The sequence below is a fragment of the Heterodontus francisci genome, chromosome 1 (assembly GCF_036365525.1).
Source record: "Heterodontus francisci isolate sHetFra1 chromosome 1, sHetFra1.hap1, whole genome shotgun sequence".
Classification (NCBI taxonomy): Eukaryota; Metazoa; Chordata; class Chondrichthyes; order Heterodontiformes; family Heterodontidae; genus Heterodontus; species Heterodontus francisci.
In genome coordinates this window covers 39,134,670-39,159,768 of record NC_090371.1, presented here as the reverse complement: position 1 = coordinate 39,159,768, position 25,099 = coordinate 39,134,670, and the positions used below count along the sequence as shown (strand labels likewise).

The window sequence follows — 25,099 nt, the reverse complement described above, 5'->3', positions numbered from 1 at the left end:
GGAACTTGCCAGTATCCCTTTAACAAATCTACCTTGGTAGGAAATATGACACTGCCCACTCTCAATGCAGTCTTCTAAATGAGGAATTGGGTATGAGTCTGCCTTCGTTACTGTCATGGTCCTGTAGTTTTTTTTCCCCCGGGAATATGCGGATTACCTTTAAGGCTTGCAAAGGATCAGTACTGCTTTAAGAACCAGCAGGTCTCTGGAGTTACCGAGAAGGTGCATTTTCGTTGCCTTGGATACAGCCATTCAGAGACCGCGATTCAAAGGGTGCATTCTCGTTACCATGGATACAACCACTTGGATTGAGAATCATGCAATACATTTGTTACAATTCAATTTTGGACTGGCTTTTTAGTTGAAGACAGTCTGTTCTAACAGAGAACACAGACTGGTGTTAGCACCTGAAAATAAAGCTCTCTGCCATTTAAACTGAAGAAAGCGAATTTTGTCTGTTTAATTATCATTATCTCTCAAAATTCTAAAAATATGTCAAGCCGAAACAGAGATCTCTGGTAATTTAAACTGAAGGAAGGGAAGTTAGACTGGGACAATCTATTATCCCTCAAAAATTCTAAAGCCAAATTGATTCATTTAAAAAGAGTTTGCAAGTCGTTAATTGTTGAAATTCATTGAAGGAAGGAAAGCATTACTTACAGCTGGAATTAGACTATGGGCTGTTCTACTGTGGAAGAACCTTTCTCTCCCTATCGGACGGCTGTGAGGACTTCAAGCAACATTGGATTGTAAATTTGCAAGGACTCTAATTTTTTCTATTTTAAGTGTTGTTTACATCTTCATAGTGTTTAAGAATTTAGTTTTTCTAATTAAACAGTTAATTTGTTGATTTAAAGACACCTGGTTTGGTTAGCCTCATTCAGGGGTTAATAGATAGTACAATTTGGCTGGGTCTTTAATTTGGAAAGTTTAAAAATGATATGTTAGGTGATCTGTGGAGGGACGGGATTGAATACTACCAGAAGGACGTGGAGGCTTTGGAGAGGGTACAGAGGAGGTTTACCAGGATGTTGCCTGGTCTGGAGGGCATTAGCTATGAGGAGAGGTTGGAAAAACTCGGATTGTTTTCACTGGAACGATTCAGGTGGAGGGGCGACATGATAGAGGTTTACAAAGTTATGAGCAGCATGGACAGAGTGGATAGTCAGAAGCTTTTTCCCAGGGTGGAAGAGTCAGTTACTAGGGGACATAGGTTTAAGGTGCGAGGGGCAAAGTTTAGAGGGGATGTGCGAGGCAAGTTCTTTACACAGAGGGTGGTGAGTGCCTGGAACTTGCTGGCAGGGGAGGTGGTGGAAGCAGGTACGATAGCGACGTTTAAGAGACATCTTGACAAATATATGAATAGGAAGGGAATAGAGGGATATGGGCCCTGGAAGTGCAGAAGGTGTTAGTTTAGGCAGGCATCAAGATCGGCGCAGACTTGGAGTGCCGAATGGCCTGTTCCTGTGCTGTACTGTTCTTTGTTCTTTGTTCTTTTTGTTTGAATTAACAGTGTGTTTCTCCCACCACAATCAGAATCGTATATTTTGATTGGGGGCTTTGACTGGAATGGTCGGTTGTAACATTACCGCATTGACATTTCTGTCGTCTATGCAAAGTCGAGATCACCCATCAGGTTTAGGCACCAATACTATTGGTGAACTCCAGCTGCTTTGACTAGGTTTAATTAAGTTGCTTTCCAGTATGTATTGGATTTCTGCTTTTACTTCAGCCTATTTGTCTGGACTTAAGCAGTAAGGATGCTGTTTTAAAGGAACCGATTCCCCAATATCCACATCATGTGTGGCTAAGGTTGTACATCCTGGCTTATCCCTACAGACTCTTTTAAATGTTGTGAGAAGCCTTATTAGGTCTTCATGTTATTCCGCATCTAAGTTCAAAAGCATGTTGTCCAATTTTCCTAGTCATTTTGTATTCGCTAACTGAATAGTAGGAGGTTCAAGCTGAGAATTGTCCAGGCCTCCTTCTGCCTCATCCTCACAATTCTTTTCTTTCTCAACAGTCCTCATTACCTGACATACCTGTATTGACTTATCCTCCTTCCTGCAATAATATTGTTTTAACATATTGATATGGCACAGCCGATTCTTTTTCTGGCGATCAGCGGTGTCAATCGAGTAATTTACCTTACCCACTCTTTTTATCACTTTATATGGACCACTGAACTGTGCTTTTAATGGTTCACCCTGTAACAGTAACACCAGTACTTCATCCCCTGGTTGAAAATTTCCAGTCTTTGCATTCTTGTCTGCCCATTTTTTCATATTGGCTTGGGATGCTTTTAGATGTTCCTGAGCCACATTGCAAGCTTTCATGAGCTTTTCCCGGAACACAGATGCATAGTCTAGTATCGAAGATTCATTCCTTTGTTCTAAGAACCTGTCCTTTATGAGTTTCAGAGGACCTCCTGTTTCATGCCTGTAAACCAATTCGAAAGGTCTAACACCTGTAGACTCATTTGGTGAATCTCTGGTGGCAAAGAAAATCTAGCCCTTTATCCCAGTCATGCGGATATTCGTGACGGTATGCTCTAATCATTGTTTTGGGAGTTTGATGGTACATCTCTAAAGCTCCCTGTGTCTGTGGGTGATATCGTGAAGATTTTAACTGTTTAATACCCAAATTACCCATAACCTCTTGAAATATTTTAGACATGAAATTAGAACCTTGATCTGATTGAACTTCAAGTGGTAACTTCCCTACTACTACTTTAGCAGTAATTGTCCTCAAAGGAATGGCCTCTGGAAATCGAGTAGCCATATCCATGATAGTAAGTATATATTTGATGTCCTGCTTTTATTTTTGGCAAGGGTCCTACACAGTCTACCAATACCCTACTAAATGGTTCCTCAATAACTGGTAAGGAAATTAGTGGTGCCAGTTTTATGGTAGGTTGCGGTTTTCCCACCATTTTGCATGTATGGCATGTCCTACAAAATTACTTCAGTAATAATGTTGACTTATATGTGATTTGGTCTTCCAAATCCCCATATGTCCTGCTAGAGGAATGTCATCTGCTAATCCTGGTGATATTTAGGTGGTACCACTATCTGTTGAACAACCGTCCAGTCTTAGCCCACAGGTCTATGAGGCAGTCTCCAATTCCTCCTCGGAACCCTGCCTTCAACTTGATAGCCTCTGGAACTTGTTTTGCCTCAGCTTCTGTCAGAGCCGACTACGCTATTCTATGTAACTCTGGATCAGCTTGCTGTACTGCAATTATAGAAGATTTGTTAAACATCTCATTTGGATTATCCAAATCCCCAAAGAAAGTTTCAGATACTTGGCTATCTGTTTGTGCTGCCAATTTTATCTCCAACAATGGAACTTGTTTAGCCATTGCTCGGGTTACAACACACGCAGGAAATATTCCTGGAACTTGTTCTTGTAATTGTTCCATTTCTTTAACTTCACTTGGTTTCTTTGGGAGAAATTGATACATTTGCTCTGGCCAAATCATTTCCTAGGAGTAGGTCAAATCCCTTTACTGGCAAACTATGGACACTCTAGGTGCACTCTATATAAAGGTACAGGTATGTATTCCCCACCAGTTCCATTAACTAAAACTTTAGCATTCAGTACGCTCTCTGGCGGAAACTGTATACCTTTCCCCAGCAAAAAGAGTTTGGGTTGCTCCTGTATCCCCAAGTATAACAAAAGGTTTGCCTGCTTCACTTGGATTTGGATTTACTTTTGCCTTTGACAAAAATTCATTATAACTTTTAGATATCTTATTCTTAACTCCTACTCACCTTAGTTTTTAAGTCTAGTTTTACAGATGCCATTAAAGCTACAGCATGGTCTGCTGTACACTCAGTCAGAGCCTCTTTCTCTGCATTAGCTTTGTATACCCCAACAAGTCCCATGGGTTTACCTCGCAACCTCCAGCATTCTGAACTAAGATGTCCCACCTTGTGGTAATAATAACACTTCGGCTTGCAGACCTGACTTCTACCCTCAGCACCTGCCTGAGGAGGGGCTCCTGTGGCGTTCCCAGCTGTTCCTTCTTGTTCCTGGCTACTTGCCTTCCTTTCACTCTCCTACCATCTATCCTTCTCGGATGTTTGGAGGTGATAGACAAAAGATTTAGGCTTATTCACAAGCTCAAAATCATCAGCAATTTACGCTGCGTGCCTGGCTTTTAAAACTTTCAGGTTATCTGCATGAGTTCTCACTACTGGAGGGATTAAATTTTTAAACTCTTCTAAAAGAATCAATTCTCGAATTCATATGTGTTTTCCATCTTTAATGCCCATACCCAACGATCAAAATTAATTTGCTTTACCCTCTCATATTCTACATAAGTCTGCTCAGCCAATCTCCGTAAATTCCGAAACTCCTGACGGTACGCTTCAGGGACTAACTCATACGCAGCGAGAATAGCTTTTTTTGCCATCTCATAATCTGCAGAAGCCTCTTCAGGAAGCATGGCATAAATTTCATGAACTCTGCCCATCAACCTGCTTTGCATAAGCAGTGTTCAGCTTTCCTTTGGCCATTTCATTTGCTTGGCTATTTTTTCAAAAGAAATGAAAAATGCTTCTATGTCCTTTTCCTCAAACTTAGGGAGAGCTTGTATAAACTTAAATAGCTTTTTGTTGGGTCCTGGGCTGGATTCAGATTCTTCCTGACCAGAATTTTCCATGGAGTCAAGATCACCCCTTTGTCTTAGTTCCATCTTTTTTAATTCGAATTCCCTTGCTTCTTTTTCACTTTCTCTCTGAAATTCAAGCTTAAATCTTTTCAATGCTATTGTTGTTCCTTGTCAAGTCTTCCTAATTCTATTTCTTTTATTTTCTCCTGTTCCAGTTTTTTTTCGTTTCTAACTGAATTTTAGCCAATTCAACTGCATCACTCTCTGGCTTACTTTCTTCCTCCAATTTTAAATGTTGAACTATTACATCTGTTACGACAGGTGAGAAAGGGGTCTAGGGGCTCCCTCTCAGCCTTTGCCTGATTTGACCATAACAGGGTTTAAATTTAAAACACCGTGTTTTTAGCTCCCCCTCAGTGAATCCTTGTTCACTGCTCTCCAATTGTAAGGCAAAGAAATCAACCATACAGGTTTTCTTAGATTTAAGCAAGAAAGGTGGAAGTTTATTAACCTTAAACTCCAATTCAATTAACAAGTACGAATAAGCGACGCAACCACGCTAGCATCCATACGCGATAAACACACATGCAGATAGAGACAGAAAAGTAGAAAGAATAAAAGGGAAAAGTTTGAGGCAATAGCTGAGATTAATTTACAGTCCTTTGAGTTCGCGTTGAGTCTTTGACTGCCAGTAAGTCTTGCCGTTTCGTTGGGGCCCAGTGTATGTTTTAAAACTTGTTTTGATGTAGGAGTCTTTTCTCTCTTGAGGTTTAAGTGACTTAAGTGGATCCGGATATTCGTGAGAGAGAGAGAGCTAACCAGGAGAGAGACTCTCTTCTTCCAAGTTTAGTTGCAATCTGATCCAAACTGTGCTGTGAGCAGTTCAAACAAAAACCTGGGCCAGCAGGTTAGTCATATGACTAGATGTTGTAACAAACTCCTGTGTCTGTGGATTCTCCATCTTAGCAGACACCCTGGAATGTTGGCTTTCTTACACATTCAATGTCTGGTGATCAAAATCCATTTGGGTTAATTGGATCAGGGAGCCGTTCTATTGTCTCCAGGCACTGTCTCTTAGTATGCAAATGTTTTCCAGCCACTGCTGATCTCTTTAAACAAGTCATCTCTTCCTTCTAGCAGCAGTTTAAAATTAATGTTCATATGATGAAATTAATATGCCTCATTCATGGTAGGTGGGGTCTTCATGACACATCAATTATCTCTGCTTTTTTAGCACCTAATTTCAATTTCAACCCCAATTGTGCTGCCAACTTTTCAGTTTAACCTTGGTTAAAGTTTTCAAGTCACTGAGGGACACATTCTCCTTTCCCAGAAAAACTGCTGCAACTGCTAATGCCGCTTCAATGGTATAGCCTTTTCTCTTATACAAGAAACCTGGTTCCTTTCTTTCTCTTTCAAATAATTACTCCCCTCACAATTCACGTAATTAGCGTTGGATTTGAATCCCGCAAGAGCCTCCAATTAATATGTTACGACCAAGGCGGGAATAATGCACTGTTAATTCAGTCCCACACAAACACAGGTCACAGCATATTAGTAAAGTTTCCCATCTACTGGAAAATTAGCCGAATTAAACACTTTATTTATCCCCAGAATAAAGCACACCAAGCCAGGTTTCTTTAAACAACAAAATTAACTATTTATTAATAAGCTAAAATCTTAAACAATAATGGGATTTATTTATGTGTATGAAAGCATTTTATACCTCCTTAATCTTCCTAACCCTCATGCACACACATATTCAAAAAACAATGGTTAACCAGTTTTAAAAAGTAGTTTTAAGTTGCAACAGTTTATTAGGAATAGTAAGATAATTAATTGTCACAGTCTGGTAGGATATTTCCGGATTGATGAGGTGTCCCAGAGTCGAATAGTCGGATGCCACTCCAAGTCTCTCCAGGTGAAATTAATAAACATTTTCTGATGGGTAGGCGTTCAAGGCAATTCGTCTGCAGCGGGCATCACATAGATCTTTCAGCAAAAGTGTAGCAACAGGTCTACTTATATTTTAAAGTAGCAGTCTTAACAGTAGAAACTTTCTTGAGATTTCAAGACCTCCCAAGAAACACAAAAGGCAAAAGGATTCTCTCTTAAGTCACTGTTGACAGGGCCCTCAACCGTGTCCGGCCCATTTCCCGCACCTCTACCCTCACCCCTTCCCCTCCCTCCTAGAACCGTGACAGGGTTCCCCTTGTCCTCACTTTCCACCCCATCAGCTTCCATATCCAAAGGATCATCCTCCGCCATTTCCGCCACCTCCAGCGTGATACCAGTCGCATCTTCCCCTCCCTTCCCCTATCAGCATTCCGAAGGGATTGTTCCCTCCGCGACACCCTGGTCCACTCCTCCATTACCCCCACCACCTCGTCCCCGTCCCATGGCACCTTCCCCTGCAATCGCAGGAGGTGTAATACCTGCCCATTTACCTCCTCTCTCCTCACTATCCCTTGCCACAAACACTCCTTTCAGGTGAAGCAGCGATTTACTTGTACTTTTTTCAATGTAGTATACTGTATTCGCTGCTCACAATGTGGTCTCCTCTACATTGGGGAGACCAAGCGCAGACTGGGTGACCGCTTTGCGGAACATCTCCGCTCAGTCCGCAAGCAGGACCCTGAGCTTCCGGTTGCTTGCCATTTCAACACTCCCCCCTGCTCTCATGCTCACATCTCTGTCCTGGGATTGCTGCAGTATTCCAGTGAACATCAACGCAAGCTCAAGGAACAGCATCTCATCTACCGATTAGGCACACTACAGCCTAACGGACTGAACATTGAGTTCAATAATTTCAGAGCATGACAGCCCCCCATTTTACTTTCATTTTTAGTTATATTTTCTTTTTTACATATTTTACAATCTTTTTTTTTGCATTTATTTCACTTCATCTTAGTTTGTTCAGTTTGCTTACCCACTGTTTTTGTTCAGGTTTGCACTTGCTGCTGTTCAATATTCAGTCCGTTAACACCCAATCTGTACTAATGCTTTGTCTTTCAACACACCATTAATATATTGTTTGCCTTTGCTCCATGACCTTTTGGTCAGCTATGTGGCCTTGTCCAATCTACACCTTCTCCTTTGTTATCTCTTGCCCCACCCCCGCCTCACTTGCTTATAACCTGTGACTTTCCTAATATTTGTCAGTTCCAAAGAACGGTCACTGACCCGAAACGTTAACTCTGCTTCTCTTTTCACAGATGCTGCCAGACCTGCTGAGTGGTTCCAGCATTTCTTGTTTTTATTTCAGATTTCCAGCATCCGCAGTATTTTGATTTTATTTAAATATAATCCATTATTGTTTAAGATTTTAGGTTATTAATAAATAGTTAATTTTGTTGTTTAAAGAAACCTGGTTTGGTGTGCTTTATTCTGGAGATAAATAAAGTGTTTAATTTGGCTAATTTTCCGGTAGATAGGAAACTTTACTTGAGATAGGGATTTTCCAGAGACTGGAGACAATATGAATTTTTCTACCTTTAACAATGAAGGCTTCCCCTCAGCAAAGGAGCCTTTCTCCACAGGGAGCAGCAACTCCTATTTTTCTGGGTCTTTACATCTCCAGGGGTCTTTTCTCTATCCAGGCAGAGCACAGCCCCAACTCAAAGATTCTGTTTTTTTACAAGAGAGATAAGTCTTCCTTTCAGGGAGAGTTCTTTTTTTCTGGTCTGCAAGCCCAGGTCTCCAACAGCAACTGGCATTTTGTTGCTCACAGCTCCCCGGTCTGTTTCACTCTGCCAAAGCTGAAACTAAAAGTTTTCAACAGAGACTAAGTCACAAGACAGTCATAAATCTTCCTTTTGCTTGGATGAGTTTTACAGCCTGCATACTTCAAACACCAAGTATCAACAGTCACTGTGCACAGAAAGTCCTTTTTCTCAGTCTTAAAGGCACACACACCTTTAATTTAAAAAAAAACTCTCGTGACAATATTGAAATCAATTTAACTAAATGCAAATGATCTTACCTTGACCTGATGGCCGCCCCACGCCGATATATTATGGTTGGAATTCCTGTGCCTTCTGATATCCATTTGGAGATCCGAGGCACAACACTTGTGGGGAGGGGGGAGGAGTGAAATTTTCAGATGGGGGGAGGGGAGCAGTGAAAACTATTTTGATTGGTCATGGGGATGGTGGGAAGGGGTTGAGGGTCAAAGGTGCTGAAGTTGGGAGGTGAAAGTTTGGCATAGCAAAAGGTGTGTTTTGGGGACACAGGTCATTTTATGTATTGTTCACTCAGTGGCAGGTGGGGGTGGGGTGGAAGAGGGGTTACAAAGTTTAATTAAATGCAGTGCCTGCCTCCTTTGCTCACTTTGCATCAGGCGATCTGTCCCCTCTTTGCTACTGAGCTGCCATGTGTAATATAGTGAGGGTTTAGCAATGGGTGATCCACGCAGGTGGACCGCCATCTTCAAAGCGTGCCACCAATTGGCAACGCACTCGCAAATTTCAGCCTCTTGCCTCCATTGGGAGATGCAGATCTCCTTCCCTGTGGTGACCAGGATGTGGCTACTTCATACGTTCTTTGTTTCAGAAGAACCCATTTGATTAAAAAATGTCTCTTGATGGTTTCAGGATAGGTGTAATTGATGCCTCTTAGCATGGAATGTATCCTTTTGTCCTTAACAGACAGTAAGACAGTTTGAATATACAGGTTTGACCTTTAGCGGCAATTTTGCAGCATATTGTCTACTTTTTAAAGGAAAAGTCCATTTTTATAACTTCAGTTTGGGTTCTTTATTTCAATTGTTGCACATCACCTGGGCATAACATCCCATAAGGAAAATATTATAGTGTAAGATATTTAGGTGTCAGCCTTGGAACAGTGGGAGCACATTTGCCTTTCAGTCAAAAGGTCCAGGTCTTGCCATCGTAGGATTTGAACATTCGTATGTTCATATATAATCTTGGCTGAAGCTTAGTACAGTACTGAGGGGATGCTGCACTGTCGTAGGTACCATCTTTTGGATGCGATCTTAAACTAAGGTTTTGTCTACCCTTTCAGGTAAATGTAGAAACTTCAATGGTAGTATTTGAAGGAGAGCAGGAGCATTCCCTTGATGTCCTGGTCAGAATTTATCCCTCAACTAACACCACTAAAGCAGTTTAATTGGTTATTTATCACATTACTGTTTGTTGGACCTTGCAGTGTGTAAATTGCCTGCTGTGTTTTCCGTGTTTTCCTATATTAATCGGCTGTGAAGCACTTTGGGATGTCCTGAGGTCTTGAGAAGTGTTACGTAAATGCAAGTTTTTTCTTAAATACCAAGGGAAGAAAGCACCGAGTGATTATTTCTGTAAGCTGTTCTCAGCCAATGAACCAAAAACTTGGATAACCCACCCATTTCCTTCAGCCACTTCCCCCCACCCTGTCCTCCCAAAAAAAATCTTTTGCTTTTTTTTATCTCAAAGGCCACTTCCCTTAGTGAGATAATCCATGCATAATTGGCAGCCTGGCACAATCACATCTCTCTGGATCTCAGCTGAGGAAGCATTGAATATACCAGATAACCTACCTATCTCTAATAAATATAATGACCATCACATTGTTTAATTCTACTTGTACACATTGTTCACTCTGTGCATATGATGGTGGAGTAATGGTGACTACTATACAGCAGTGTGTTTTTCTGGTATATAGTATCACATAATACTGTGTATTTTTGGCTATGTACGTGACTGGATTACTAAAAGAAAACTTATTTTAAAATAAACTTTTTCCTCTTCCTGAAACAGTGGTCACCCACAGCAGCGACTACCACATGTGGCGGGTGGGTGAATATGCCAGCAATGGAGTAAGGGAATTTGCAGAGAAAAGTGAGGCATGGACTTTGATGCGAGAGGTGGAAGCATCAGGAGAGAAAATCCAGAGTGTCTACGGAGTTTTCTCAGCACCAGCTATCCCCAATGGCATAGAGCAGACCTCAACTGAATTTGAGGTGCATGCCAGACATTCTCTTGTGAGTATCCACTTAGCTGTGTTACTCAGCCTTACCCTGTAATTTAACCTACTTGGGAAATGTTCACACGTCTCTGAATTAATAGGTTAATATTTAACACAATAAAACATTCAATAGAAATAACAAACTGAGTGACTTTAAAAAAAGTTATTGTTGGGAAAAATGATTTATCATAGAATAGTTACAGCAAAGGAGGCCGCCATTTGGCCTGTTGTGTACATGCCAGTTCTCTGCAAGGGCAAGCTAGTCCCACTCCCCCGCTCTCTCCGTAGCCCTGCAAATTTTTACTCTTCAGATAATTATCTAATTCTCTTTTGAAAGCCCAAATTGAATTGCTCTCCACCACACATTTGTCAGAGATGCACTCAGAATCTAGCATTTCACAAACTGTTAATGGCGTAACCACGCAGAAAAGTGGATCACACACGATGGAGGCAATATTAATTTTGGGTGATGGTGGAAAATGGGTGTTATCAAATTGGTCTCATATTAAACAGCACAGTTTTTTTTCCTTTCCATGGAAGTCACTGGAAGGAACTATCAGGCATGGTGCATAGTGAGTGGCCAATTAAATGTCACTCATTTTACACTATTGCCAGCAGTTAAAATTACCCCAGTTTATGTATTCACCAGGATTCATCATAAGATGTTGCGTTATACCAAATCGCTTGGACAATTTATTGTAGCAGAAATGAGGAGACAAACTGAAACTATTTTTACAATAGGAGAGTGAGGTCATGAGTCATAGAGTTATGCAGCATAGAAACAGGCCCTTCGGCCCATCGTGTCCATGCCAGCCATCAAGCACCTATCTATTCTAATCCCATTTTCCAGCACTTGGCCTGTAGCCTTGTATTGCTATTGTGTTTCAAATGCTCACCCAAAGAGTTCTTAAATGTTGTTAGGGTTCCTGCCTCTACCATGCCTTCAGGCAGAGTGTTCCAGATTCCACCCTCTGGGTGAAAATTTTTTTCCTCAAATCCCCTCTAAACCTCCCACCCCTTACCTTGAATTGACGCCCCTGGTTATTGACACCTCTGCTAAGGGAAAAAATGTAGCAGCAGAAGGACGTTTTCTTTTAGAGACAACTTTTTTTTTCCAGGAAGAGGGTATCCTAAGTGTTCCTTAAATGCTTAACAAAGTTGCAATACTGAATGGTAAACCAATCCTTTTTAATTTTTAAAATTCTTTTTGCAATGTGTAGAAGCAAATGTGATGAATATAAATTGGGCCAAGGCACAGTGGAAGATTTCTGAAGAAAGGTGATTCTTAAATTTAATGATTTCATTTGGTGTCTCAGAGCTTCCATTCTGGCTTGTAGTGTGATGGCCCACAATTCTGAGCAGAAACATAGGCCCCGATTTTATCTTTGAGATACATTTAATATGGTGGGCGTGCAGGTAAGAGTTATGGGCAAGAAAACCAGAAGTATGGGTTTCCTGAACACCCTGCAGTTAGTCATTAACTGCAGGCTGTCTTTTTTTTGCTGTAGGTCTCCCATCTGACAGCCAGCTTGATTGGTTGGCTGCCTGTCAGCAAAAAGGCCCCAGCTGTGCTGCAGCAGGTAGATCTAGTGGGAGGGGTGGTGGAGAGATCGCAGGTGTGAGTGGTGGCCCAGTCCTGGGCTGGGCGATTTGGTAGTCGGTGGGGGCAGGGGGGGAGGGGGGGGTGCAGTTGGTAATGGGGGTGCTGAGCAGATGATAGTCAGGGGATCCGGTCACGGTGAAGGCAGTAGACAGATCGTGTCGGTTGGGTATTGACATAAGCATAATGGGCCTGGAGGAAACACTCCCGCTCCTCCTGTCACACAAGCAGGGCTGTAAAACACTTAACTTAGGAATTCAGCCCTTCTTGCCTTTTTACCTGTCAGATTCAGGGAAATCAGTTGACTAGGGTTAAAAATTGAATCGCTGGTAAAATGAAGGCACGCAGTCTCCCTAAAAGGTTTCAAACGACTGACCCACCTGCTGCGAGTGGACTGGTCACCGTCTCGTCTCACCTCTGTTAAAACCAGAAGTGGGTGGGTTGGGTTCCTGTTTAAGATTTTTAGCTTTTAAGCCTCCCGCCTGAGGGACCCATCTGTTTTGAGGGTAAAAATGATTCCCATAATGTAGCCTGTGTAACAGGCCAAAACCCGACCTGTGCCAAACCGTATTGCTTTTACATCACTTTTTATGTTTGGTAAATATATCTAATAAATGCTTTGCCCACAACCAGTTTATGTACACTTGCAAATTAAATCATAAATTATGCAATTCCTTTTATACTATCTGCTTCGCTACTAATGCCTGTATCTATGTAGAACAACATTGATCATTTGGCTTAGAGTGACCTGAATTCAAAGATAAGCAAGCCCTCCCCCTCCCCGCCCCAACTCCCATAAGGAAAAACAAAGGTGGAAAAGAGTCACAAACTGAGAATGCTGAATCATGTCATAGAGATGAAAGGTTGAATGATCAGGAGACCAATTTCATGGAAGTTGGTGATGGTGTGTGAAGAACATCTCTGTGAAACATAAAGATGTTCAGAGGATAAAAAGACATAAAAGTAACTAATTGGGGTAGTGACAAGGCATAGGAAAGCTACACTTGCAAGCTGATCCTATATAGGTGCAACATGAACACAATGTTGACCATCCCTGGCACAGTGCCAATTAGAAGCAAACTTTCTGGAACTTTTGAGGACAATTTTCTTAGTGGTCCGCCCCAGTGAATTCGTCAAGTCCATTGTGGAGCTGCTGGTGGATCCAGCATCTCTCCAACACTGATACACAGAAAATCCCCCTCCAGACCTGTTGGTGGATCCAGCATCTCTCCAACACTGATACACAGCAAATCCCCCTCCAGGACTGTTGGTGGTCCCAGAATCTCTGCAACACTTATACCAACAACATTGAAAAAAAAAAGAGAATGGAAAAACAACTGAATGCAAAAAAATATTAAATGAAAATAGAAAATGCTGGTACATATAGCACTTTCACCCATCATATCTTCTGTTTTTTCCCAATTACTACTTGTCTTACCTACTGCATGGGAACTAGCTGAACAAAATTTCAAAATACACCCATAAGCAATGAGCACTATGCATGATTGAAATGTTTAGTAATGCATTCTCAGCAACCTGATGCTCTCTGTTCTGCTTGCATTATCACAATACATGAGGACTAACCAAATTCCTTCTGCTTATTCCTAGATGTCCTTCATAGTTCGTATTGTGCCAAGTCCAGACTGGTTCGTAGGTGGTGACAGTTTTAATCTGTGTGAAGGAGATAACTGGAAAGAGAAAATGTCTGTAGATCTGTATCCTTATGATGCTGGTACAGACAGTGGTTTCACCTTTTCTTCTCCAAACTTTGCTACTATTCCCCAGGAGACTATCACTGAGGTAACAATATGATGAAAAATATCCATGCAAAGTATAACTATTTAAATATGAATCCAATGTATGTTACCAGTACTTCTGTTGTCAGAAATATCTATGCTATCTATCTTTCTAAATGTATTGATGGCTTAGTCAATAAATACAGCATATGGTATGGTAGGGACCAAGAAGATTGCAGGCTTGCTTCCTAGAATGTGCCGAGTTAGCTAGCTTGGTAGTTGATGTACTAAAGTTGCCCACAAAGTGCTACGTGTTAATGACAGGATTATATGTGGCTGTGATGCATCAATGGTTAAAAATATAGCCTTCTGACACTCACTGTCAAGGGTCAATGAGGAAAAGGCACCCAGAGGACATCAGGTACCTCATCACAACTCAGTGCCCCTAGGGGAGGAGGGGCAGCAGATCCCTGTGGCACTGTACCCCATCACAGGTCAGTGCCTTTAGGGGATGAGGGGCTTTGGGTACCTGTGGCACTGTACCCCGTCATAGTTGGATACAAAAGCTGAATATTGTTTTCTTTACAAATTGATATATGGCACTTGGATATTATTTGAGAACTTTGTTGTCTTTATGAACATATGAATTAGGAGGAGTAGGCCATTTGGCCCCTCAAGCCTGCTCTGCCATTCAACAAGATCATGGCTGATCTGATCGAAACTTCAACTCCACATTCCCAGATAACCTTTCAACCCTTTGCTTATCAAGAATCTATCTTCCTCTGCCTTAAAAATATTCAAAGACACTGCCTTTTGAGAAATAGAGTTCCAAAGACTCACAACCCTCAGAGAAAAAATTCTTCTCATCTCTGTCTTAAATGACTCCTTATTTTTAAACAGTGACCCCTACTTCTAGATTCACCCACACGGGCAAACATCCTTTCTACATCCACCCTGTCAAGACCTCTCAGGATCTTGTATGTTTCCATCAAGTTGCCTCTTATTCTCCTAAACTACAGCAGATACAAGCCTAGCCTGTCCAACCTTCCCTCATAAGACAACCCGCCCATTCCAGCGATTAGTGTAGTAAACCTTCTCTGAACTGCTTCCAATGCATTTACATCCTTCCTTAAATAAGAAAACCAATATTGTACACAGTACTCCAGATGTGGTCTTACCAATGCGCTGTATAACTGAAGCATAACATCCCTACTTTTGTATTCAATTTCCCTCGCAATAAATGGCAACATTCTATTAGCTTTCTTAATTACTTGCTGTACTGCATGCTAACCTTTTGTGATTCATGCACTAGAACACCCAGATACCTCTGCATCTCAGAGCTCTGCAATCTCTCACCATTTAGATAATATGCTTTTTTATTCTTCATGCCAAAATGGACAATTTCACATTTTCCCACATTATTCTCCATTTGCCAGATCTTTTCCCACTCACTTAACCTATTTAAATCCTTTTGTAGCCTTATATCCTCTTCACAACTTACTTTCCTACCTATCTTTGTGTCATCAACAAATTTAGCAACCATGTCTTTGGTCACTTCATCCGAGTCATTGCATTTATATAAATTTTAAAAAGTTGAGGCCCCAGCACTGATCCCTGTGGCACATCATTTGTTACATCTTGACAACCAGAAAATGACCCATTTATGCCTACTGTCTGTTTCCTGTTAGCTAGCCAATCTTCCATCCATGCCAAAATGTTACACCCTACACCATGAGCTTTTATTTTCCGCAATAACCTTTGATGTGGCACCTTATCAAATGCCTCTGGAAATTGAAGTACAGTACATGTTACTCCTTCAAAAAATTCCAATAAATTGGTTAAACATGATTCCCTTTCACAAAACCATATTGACTCTGCCTGATTACCTTGAATTTTTTGAAGTGGCCTGTTAAAATGTCTTTAATAATAGCTAACATTTTCCCTATGACAGATGTTAAGCTAACTAGCCTGTAGTTTCCTGCTTTCTATCTCCCTCCCTTTTTGAGTCATGGAGTTACATTGGCTATTTTCAAATCCTACCTCAGGCGGGTGGAAGTCCTGCCTCACGCCAACTGAAACCCGGGGACCCGCAAAATATGGGTCAGATCCCCAGGCAAGGTGGAAGCGGGTTAGCCACTGACTTTTCAGTCAGGGCTGGCTCCCGTCCGCCTACCGTAAAATTACGGCCTATGTCATCCTGCAGCCCTGTCTCTGTAAGGGCTATCAGAGTGTACTTATTTATTTCTACTTGCGCTACCAGTTCACCTGTTGTGTTTCGAATGCCATGTGCATTCACGTACAGAGCTTTTAGTTTTGTCCTTTTATTATTTTGTAACCTCTAGCCTTATCTGCTGATTTACTCACTATCCCTTCCTGTCATGGTCTGTTTATCTTTTCCCATATTAATACCTTTCTCCTTGCCTTGTCTCTACTCTTTGATTTGCCACATCTTCCCAAATTTGATTCCTTTCGCCCACTACTTCTGTAGAATATGGTTCACTAGAACACTGGTCCCAGCATGGTTCAGGTGTAGACCATTTTAATGGTACAGCCCCCACTTTCCCCAGTACTGGTGCCAGTGCCCCATGAACTGGAACCCGTTTCTACGACACCAGTCTTTGAGCCACGCATTTATTTCTCTAATCTAATTTGCCCTATGCCAATTTGCACATGGCTCAGGTAATAATCAAGAGATTATTACCTTTGAGGATCTGCTTCTTAATCTGGTGCCTAGCTCCTCATAGTGACTATGCAGAACCTCTTTCCTTGTCCTGCCTATGTCGTTGGTGCATACATGGACCATGACGCCTGAATCCTCCCCCTCCCACTTTAAGTTCCTCTCCAGTCTGGAGCAGATGTTCCAAACCTGGCACTGGGCAGGCAACATAGCCTTTTGGACTCTCGCTCTTTGCTGCAGAGAATAGCGTCAATCCCCCTCACTCTACTGTCCCCTACCACAACTACTTCCCTTTTTGCATCCCTGCTTGAACGGCTTCCTGTGCCATGGTCAGTCTGCTCATCCACACTACAACCCTCGCTCTTGTCCATACAAGCTGCAAGAACCTCGAACTTGTTTCTCAATTGCAAGTGCTGAGGCTGTTCCACTCCTACCTTCTTGATCCCCTTACCCGCCTGATTCGCAGTCACATCCTCCTGTCCCTGATCACTGAGGGATGTGACTGCCTTCTGGAACAAAGTGTCCAGGTAACTTCCCCCCACCCCCCGCGATGCATCGCAATGTCTGCACTTTGGCCTCCAGCTCATCTACTCAGAGCCGAAGCTGCTCCAGCTGCAGTCACTTACTACAGATGTGGTTGCCATGAATTGCCATGGCATCCAGGAGCTCCCACATACTCCAGCGTGACACATCATTAGTAGGAGTATTTTGTTTGGAATGATTGTAGATACTAGCTTTCAAGATGATATGGGTCCCTCCAGCTTTATATTAGTATTTTATGACCCATTATATTACAATTACCCAACACACCCTTTTTTTACATTTTACCTTTACATATGAACTTTTTTTTGCCAGTTAACTCTTAATTTAACATTACTAGATCTCTGTGGCTTTGGTAAAATTGTCTTATATATTAACACTAAATCACAATGCATTTACCATCTAATTTAAACCAATACTTTCATAATTCAGAGATAGATGTAAAATTGGCACACAACTGATACTTATCTGTTGAATGTGCTTCCATCATTCAGATAACGTCGAGCTCACCAAACCACCCTGCAAACTCTTTCTTCTATCCCAGACTGAAACAACTCCCTCCAATCGCCAGAGTGACACTGACAAAACTGAAGGACACCCGGTTAATTGGGATTTCTGCAGCTCAGTCCAACCTCATTCCCATGGGCAATGAGATAGATGACACTGTGTCAGGTGAGTTGTAGAACACTGTTGAATGTTTCCCATTAAATCTACATGACAGTAGACTTAACAATGCATTCCACATTTTCATGGTTCCAGCAGGGCGCCAAACTAAAATAGGTCTAATTGAATAGGTCTTTCAAAGAGCTGGCACAGGCACAATGGGCCAAATGGCCTCCGATTCCATATCATTCTATGATTTAATTAGTGATAGCTATACTAATCCTTATACTTTTAAATTCCAATTTTAGCCAGATATTTATCCAGCTCCTTTCTTTTTAAAAAGGAGGTAGGCAATCTAAGAAAACCTGGAAGGAAAGACCATCTAATCCAACAAGGCTTCTGCATCTACAATCCATGCTTGATGGTCTCAATCATGGGCTGTTTCTTCCCACCCTCATAAAGTACACATTGATTAATATCTTAACTCTCAATTTCCTGGATCAATTGACAATTTTAATAATTGCAGTCTGCCTCACATATCCTGTGTGGGGGAGGGAAATCGTCAACACTCAAATCATACTCAAGGATCAAAGTTTGTAATTGTCAAGTTCTGGCTTACTGTCTAAACTAAATAGTATTTTTATTAAGATTTATCAAGGCAGAATTATAACTCAAGAGGGTAGGTTAGTCCCTTCTCCACTGCTTATCTTTTTTATTCCTCCTAGGCCTTGTCGTCAAGATGGTAGAATAGGTGGTTTACCTGCAGGCCACCGATAACTCTGCACTTCTGCTGGAAATTAAACAAGAATCCCAATAAAGTTTCCACTCAACTAATGTAAACCAATTTGACTTAATAAAACTCCTACATTACATAATGGTACAAGAAAAATATAAAATAATTTGAGCACATACTCCGGGCTGACATACTAGTGCTGTATTGTCGGAAGTGCTGTCCTTTGGATGAGATGTGAAACCGCGGCTCTATCTCCTTTTATTCACATGTTCAGGTGGACTTTAAAGGTCCTATGGTGTGGCATTATCCAAAGAACAGTGAGTTCTCCTGGTGACTTGGTCAACAGTCCTATCTCAGGCAGCATCACCAAAAGCACATTAACTTCACATGTATCTTGCATCCATGAGATTTGGCTGTGTGCAAAATGGCTGCGACATTTGCCTGTATTACATTTCAATGCAATTCCTAATTTGAAAATTGTTTGGCTGGGAATAATATAACTGGAAGTCTTTGTAGTTTTGCCAATTAATTGACCAATAATTATGATTTTAAAAACAAAGCTGGTTGCATTTTGCATCAAATCGCATAGACATTTTTTTCCTTCTGTTTGCAACAAATTTTCTGGACTGAATGATTGCAACTGATTGATCTGTTCATTACAGAGACACCCCTGGATTGTGAGGTTTCCACCTGGTCTTCCTGGGGGCTATGCATGGGGAAATGCACTGATATGGGTATTAAGCGCCGCACTCGCTATATCCGACTGAATCCAGCCAACAGCGGTAATCCGTGCCCAGAGCTACAGGAGGAGGAGCCATGCGTGCTGCACAACTGTGTCTAATAGCGACACTTGGTGACAATAGACCATATTGGCGCCTTTGTTGGATTTAAAGGGCTGGATCTCCCCAAAGATGGATCCCTATGCAATACTAATTAATTCAATTAATTGTTAATAATTCAGGGTTTTAAATGACAGGCTGACAGTCCTTCCATGTAAATGCTAATGCGTTCTCTATCAGTTTGATGTCGACTAAATGAAGACTTAAGTTTCCCTCCACCTCATTTATCATCAATATCTTAGTGCACAGCAATTACTGTAAGTAATGATTCAAAACCATACTCAGCAGTAAACTAATCTCTTGAGCAAACTCTTAGATTAGACTGCAGTCTGGAAATCACTCCCAGCATCTTGCATTATTTATACTGTGACATTTCAATTTAGCACGAGCTTTTGAATTCTTCTGTTTTTGGTGTTGGTGTGAAAGGCAACATGTGAATGCCTTCCAGGTTCTTGTTCAGTGATGGTATTTGTGTGAGAAGATTAACGGCGGTCAGCAATGAACATTTTAGAATCAGATTTTAATTATCTGGCAATGTTATGTGCAGTAGCTAATTAATAGCTTTAAGAAAGTAATGATGGAAATTGATTTGAAAATAGCAGTGTTAATTTGTATTTTGCGTATGTATTCTCATTTAATGCTTCCTTGTTCCACAAATTTACCAGGCCACTGAATAGGTCTTAACGGATCACAATCACGATTCTTAGGCAGACAATTTACTATCTGAAGACCTCGTAGACTAAAGAACATCAACTTCTATTGCAGTGTCATGATTAGTCATCCTGAGTGATAACATTACCCACATTCTCAGGGAGTAGTTGTGTAAGAGATTGCATTTTGATGTTGGTTTAAAGCATTTTGTAACAAATTGCAGTATCATTTTGCCCAGTTGTGTCTTTCAAGTATCTGTCCAACCAAAATTAAAATTTTCAATAGAATGCTTGAATTAAGGGAACTGTTTCAATCTGGTCTGATTTTTCTCCTTAAGTGTCTTTAAACACTTTTATTACTAGACAAGAAGATTCATGCATTTCAGTATGATGTTTGGCAAAATGTGTTTTCTTTTGCTTGGCTAGAAGCTTTCTTGAAGATGTTGCCACTTTAACTGTTGCCAACATGATTTACTTGTGCCCTTTCATTCAATTAATTTAAGTTACAAGACTCAATTTAAAATCATGAAATAGATTTTGCAGTTAGGGTGGGTATATTAAATTCAACTTAAACCCTTTCAGAGGAGAAGTTACCAAGGTGTTAAAATTAGGAGCATATATGCTAACTAGCTACACCTTGTAACATGTGTATAATGAGCTAAGTACAGATGGATCCTTGAAGGTGAAGTATTTCTACAGTGTGTCATTAGGCAACTCAAGCTGATGGAAGCTCTGAGGCACCAACCATTCTCTGGGATTCATCAACTAACAACAATCATCTCCTATGTCAAGGGGATCCAATAAAGTTTCAAAAATGTATAGATTGCAGTGATTAACATGCTGATGTGACACATTGTATGGTGCTACGGAAAGGATATGATGCAAGGTAAAGGCTAATGAAAATGCATATTATGAACTATTAATTTCAACTCTATGCTTGTGGGAAAGTATCAAGTGAAGACTAGAAACCTCCTCACGAAAAGGGAAAGAAAATCTCAGGAAGAGTCACCATGAATTTACATAGCACTAGTGAGCAATCACGGAATGGAATAGGCAAAGGTATTGGGCTTTATCTCTGGGATTCTCTGCTGCTTTGTTAAAAAAATCCTTATTGACTTGGGTATCGCTCATCAGGTCTGCATTTATTGCCTATCCGAGTTGTCTTGAGCTTGATATACCAGACTGGCTTTCTAGGCCACTTCAGTGAGCAATTAAGTGCCAACCATGTTGCAGACTAGGTAAGGGCAGCAGGTTTCTATTTCTAAAGGGCATTTGTGAATTAGTTGGGTTTTGACATTTTGGCTTTTTTTTTCTATTTCCAGACTCTTTTATGTTGAATTCAAATTCTTAAAATGCCATGGCAGGATCTGAACTCATATTCTGACTCGGTGGATTTTGAATCCAGTAACATAACCACCAGACTACTGTAACCCTAATGGTGCAGAGTGCTAAAAAGCTAGAGAGAACTGGAGGGGAAAGACAAGTATATTCATTAATCTTACACTTTAAATAAAAATAAACCCAAATTAATTAGAAATCACATCATGGTGAAGTATAAGGGATTTATTTAAGTCATTGAGAAAAGATCTTGTCATTTGCTGGTGACTGCTGTGTTCATAAATTATTGTTTTTTCACTCTTGTGAAGTAAATAAAAGTAAATGATTCACTAATGTCCCTTTGGGAAGAAAATCTGCCGTCCAATCCAGTAAATGTGACTCCAGACCCTCATCAATATGGTTGACTTGTAACTGTCCTCTGATATGGCCTAGTAAGCCACTCAGATGTATTAAAGAAGGCAGCCCACTACCAACTTGAGGGAAATTAGGGATGCACAATAAATGGTGGACTTGCCAGCAATGCCCGCATCTCATGAATGAATAAATAAATAGCAATGCACACAATGGATCCATGGTGAAAGGGTAATGCACCATCAAGGAATGGTGAACCAAATAAATCACAAACACGAGTCCATATATTGATGATCACAGCTGGTCTTTATTTTCATAAGCTAGCTCATATGTTCTTTATATATAAATATAATTAGTACGTTTACTTCAGGCAGTCGATGTTGTTGCTTTTTTACCTCTTTTTATAAATTCCAGTTCAACAAAATCATAATGTCTGGTTTGAAGCAGTCATGCATTGGCATAGTTTGGACATAAGGTAACATGCAGTAACATGCCTTTGCCTATGTTATGTGTACATGTATATATCATGTGTCTTGAATATTATTTCCTTTTATGGAAATGCTAATTTCCCTCTTCAAGGCCTTGGAAGGAGTACATTTACCAGAATGATACCAGAGCTTAAAAGGTTAAATTATGAGTGGGGGCTTGCATAAACTTGGTTTGTATTCCTCTGAGTTTAGGAAATTGAGAGGGTGATTTTAGAGATATTTAAAATGATTAGGGAATTGATAGGGTAGATACAGGGAAACTATTTCCTTTGGTGGGAAAATGCAGAACATGCTAGGCTATTTAGGAGAGAAATCGGTTCCCCCCCCCCCCGCCTACCCTGCCCCCTGCAAAAGGCTGTGGATATACTGCTCAATTGAAATTTGTATGGTAGCAGGTTGCATGCTTCCTGTCTTGGAGAGCCAGGACACTTCATTATAATGCTTAAATCAGCCTTCCAGGAAGCCTGATTTATATTTAAATGTTGCTGGCTAGGTTTCCTAAGGCTCGGGAAACCAGGCAGCTAAATGGAGATGGGAGAAACTGGCTGCAGAAGGTAGGTGTTTTGTATAGCACTCCTGAGAGACAGGAGGAGCAAGAGTGCTTCCCCCATCCCCTCAAGCTAACCTTCTGCTGATCCTGGTCTGCACTTGCTGCTGTGATTGGCCAATCACCACAACCCCTAGTCTTCCCATCTGACTGATGGGATCTGCCACCCACCACCCCCCCCCCCCTCCCACCACCATCACCAACCCCCAATCTTTCCTGATTACTGGGCACCGCCCCCAGCTCTGGCCTTCTACCACCAACTTTCCTGCCTGGTACCCAATTGGCCTGTCATTGTGGCTGGTTGCCAGGCAGGAAATTGAATTAAAATAAAACTGAAGAGGTATTGCCAGTAAATGCGGTGGTACCTCCACATCCCCAGGGAAAATTTCAAATTGTCCATTTTGGCAGGAAGAATAAAAAAGCATATTATCTAATGGTGAGCGATTGCAGAGCTCTGAGATGCAGAGGGATCTTAGTGTATGAATCGCAAAAAGTTAGTATACAGGTTCAGCAAGTAATTAGGAAAGCTAATAGAATATTATTGTTTATTACAAGGATAATTGAATACAAAAGTAGAGAGGTTATGCTTCAGTTATGCAGGGCATTGATGCGAACACATCTGGAGTACTGTGTACAGTATTGGTCTCCTTATTTAAGGAAGGATGGAAATGCATTGGAAGCAGTTCAGAGAAGGTTTACTAGACTAATACCTGAAATGGGCAGGTTGTCTTATGAGGAAAGGTTGGACAGGCTAGGCTTGTATCCGCTAAAGTTTAGGAGAGTAAGAGGTGACGTGATTGAAACATACAAGATCCTGAGAGGTAATTAAAAGCAAAATACTGCAGATGCTGGAAATCTAAAACAAAAAGTGCTGAAATACTCAGCAGGTCAGGCAGCATCTGTGGAGAGAGAAGCAAAGTTAACGTTTCAGTTCTGTGACCTTTCGTCAGAACTGGCAAAGGTTAGGAAAGTATTAGGTTTTAAGCAAGTGAAGGGGAGGGGGTGGGGAAGAGAACAAAGGGGAAGGTGTTTGATAGGGCAGGAGAGATTAAATAACAAAGCTGTCCTGGGACAAAGGCAAAGCGTGTGTTAATGCTTGTGGTGAAAGACAAAGCATTAGGTCAGAGAGACTGTTAATAGTGGAATAATAAGCAGTTTTGACTACATAAAAAGCAGACACATGGTTAAAAAATAAAATATTAAAACATTTTTTTTAAAAGGCCAATCATGCTCTGAAGTTATTGAATGCAATGTTCAGTCCGCAAGGCTGTAGAGTGCCTAATTGAAAGATCAGGTGCTGCTCCTCGAGCTTGTGTTGATGTTCACTGGAACACTGGAGCAGGCTAATAACAGAAATGTTGACATGAGAGCAGGGTAGTGTTGAAATGGCAAGATCCTGAGGGGTCTTGACAGGTTGGATGTGGAAAGGATGTTTCCCCTTGTGGCAGTATTTAAAACTAGGCGTCGCTATTCACAAATAAGGAGTCGCTCATTTAAGACCAAGATAAGGAGAAATTTTGCCTCTCAGAGGGTCGTGATCTTTAGAACTCTCCCTCAAAAGGCGGTGGAAGCAGAGTCTTTAGATATTTTTAAGGCAGAGGTAGATAGATTCTTGATTACCATGGGGTGAAAGGTTATAGGGGTAAGGCGGGAATGTGAAGTTAGGTTAATGTCAGATCATCCATGATCTTATTGAATGGTGGAGCAGGCTGCAGCGGCTGGGTGGCCTATTCCTGCTCCAAATTCGTATGCTCGTATATGTTCTCTGAGATCACCATCCCCATCCCCACACTCTTTCTCCCCATCTCCACATGAATATTGGGTCAGGGCAAATGAGAGGGCATAATCTCAAAATTAGAGCAAGGCCATTTAGGAATTAAATCAAGAAGCATAATTTCACACAAAGGGTAGCTGAAATCTGGAACTTGTTGCCCCAACAAGTTATGGATGCTGGGGCAAGTGGAATATCCAAGAGATAGAAAGAATTTTGTTCACTAAGGGTATCAAGAGATATGGAAGAAAAGTGGACAAATGGAGTTGAGGTACAGATCAGACATGATCTAAGTGAATGGTGATACAGGGTTGAGGGGCTAAATCACCTTCTACTATCCCTAATGTTCATTTGAACTCTTAACAACGTATAAGACTATCTGAGGTATGCTCTTCTCTCACTTTTTCGTGAAGCGAGATCCACAAAATGAACTTGCACTTGGTTATTAAATTTAAATACGAGCATTGTGCATTTTTTAAATACTGAAAGGACTACTATCTCAGATCACTATAGATTGCTAATATCCTCTGCCTGTGTGCATAGTCTCTACTTCTAAAAGGGACTGTATTGCTGCTTCTTATCTGTTTCCTACTTTGTTTCCATTGAACATGTATTTGTATATAGTTGACTGCATGTATATTGTTGTATTT

The 25,099-nt window shown here is 41.1% G+C and overlaps 1 protein-coding gene across 2 annotated transcripts in view; it reads left to right on the top strand.

Annotated features, from left to right (window-relative positions):
* The window catches only part of spon2b (spondin 2b, extracellular matrix protein), a 72,222-nt gene extending 51,968 nt beyond the window's left edge, over positions 1 to 20,254 (top strand). For both annotated transcript variants that reach the window (XM_068044633.1, XM_068044551.1), the window contains exons 3-6: positions 10,369 to 10,592; positions 13,785 to 13,976; positions 17,624 to 17,801; positions 19,128 to 20,254. In XM_068044633.1, the coding sequence (XP_067900734.1) occupies positions 10,369 to 10,592; positions 13,785 to 13,976; positions 17,624 to 17,801; positions 19,128 to 19,306 (773 nt within the window). In that variant the 3' untranslated portion in view covers positions 19,307 to 20,254. The remainder of the gene's footprint in view (positions 1 to 10,368; positions 10,593 to 13,784; positions 13,977 to 17,623; positions 17,802 to 19,127) is intronic.
* Positions 20,255 to 25,099: the final 4,845 nt, after the last annotated feature.